Source organism: Myotis davidii, unplaced genomic scaffold (assembly GCF_000327345.1).
Source record: "Myotis davidii unplaced genomic scaffold, ASM32734v1 scaffold2100, whole genome shotgun sequence".
NCBI lineage: Eukaryota > Metazoa > Chordata > Mammalia > Chiroptera > Vespertilionidae > Myotis > Myotis davidii.
The window spans coordinates 288,560-288,849 of NW_006292458.1; the positions used below are offsets into that span (position 1 = coordinate 288,560).

The 290-nt window shown below is 64.1% G+C and overlaps 1 protein-coding gene across 1 annotated transcript in view; it reads right to left on the bottom strand.

Moving 5' to 3' along the window:
- SCAF1 (SR-related CTD-associated factor 1) overlaps positions 1-290 on the bottom strand; it is a 15,877-nt gene that overhangs the window by 10,512 nt on the left and 5,075 nt on the right. The window contains exon 7 of the mRNA XM_015565446.1: positions 7-290. Within this exon, the coding sequence (XP_015420932.1) occupies positions 7-290 (284 nt within the window). The remainder of the gene's footprint in view (positions 1-6) is intronic.

A 290-nucleotide genomic window follows, 5' to 3' on the forward strand; every position in this document is an offset into this window, starting at 1 on the left:
GGGGGCTGGGGGTCCGGTCGGGGGCTCTCATCACCTGGGAAGTCCTGGCTCAGGCTGTTGTCATCATAGATGCCCGCCAGGGTCTCAGAGATGCGGCTGATGCTCTGGGACAGGCCTTCCTCCTCCTCTTCCTCCTCCTCTTCTTCCTCCTCCTCCTCCTCCTCTTCCTCAGGTGAGGGGGTCCCAGTGGAGGAGCTGGGGTTGGAGCCAGTCGGCTCAAAGGGGTCGTACTTCTGCTCCGGTGCAGGCGGCGGGGAGTAGGCCTCATCGGTGGGGTGGAAGGGGTCATA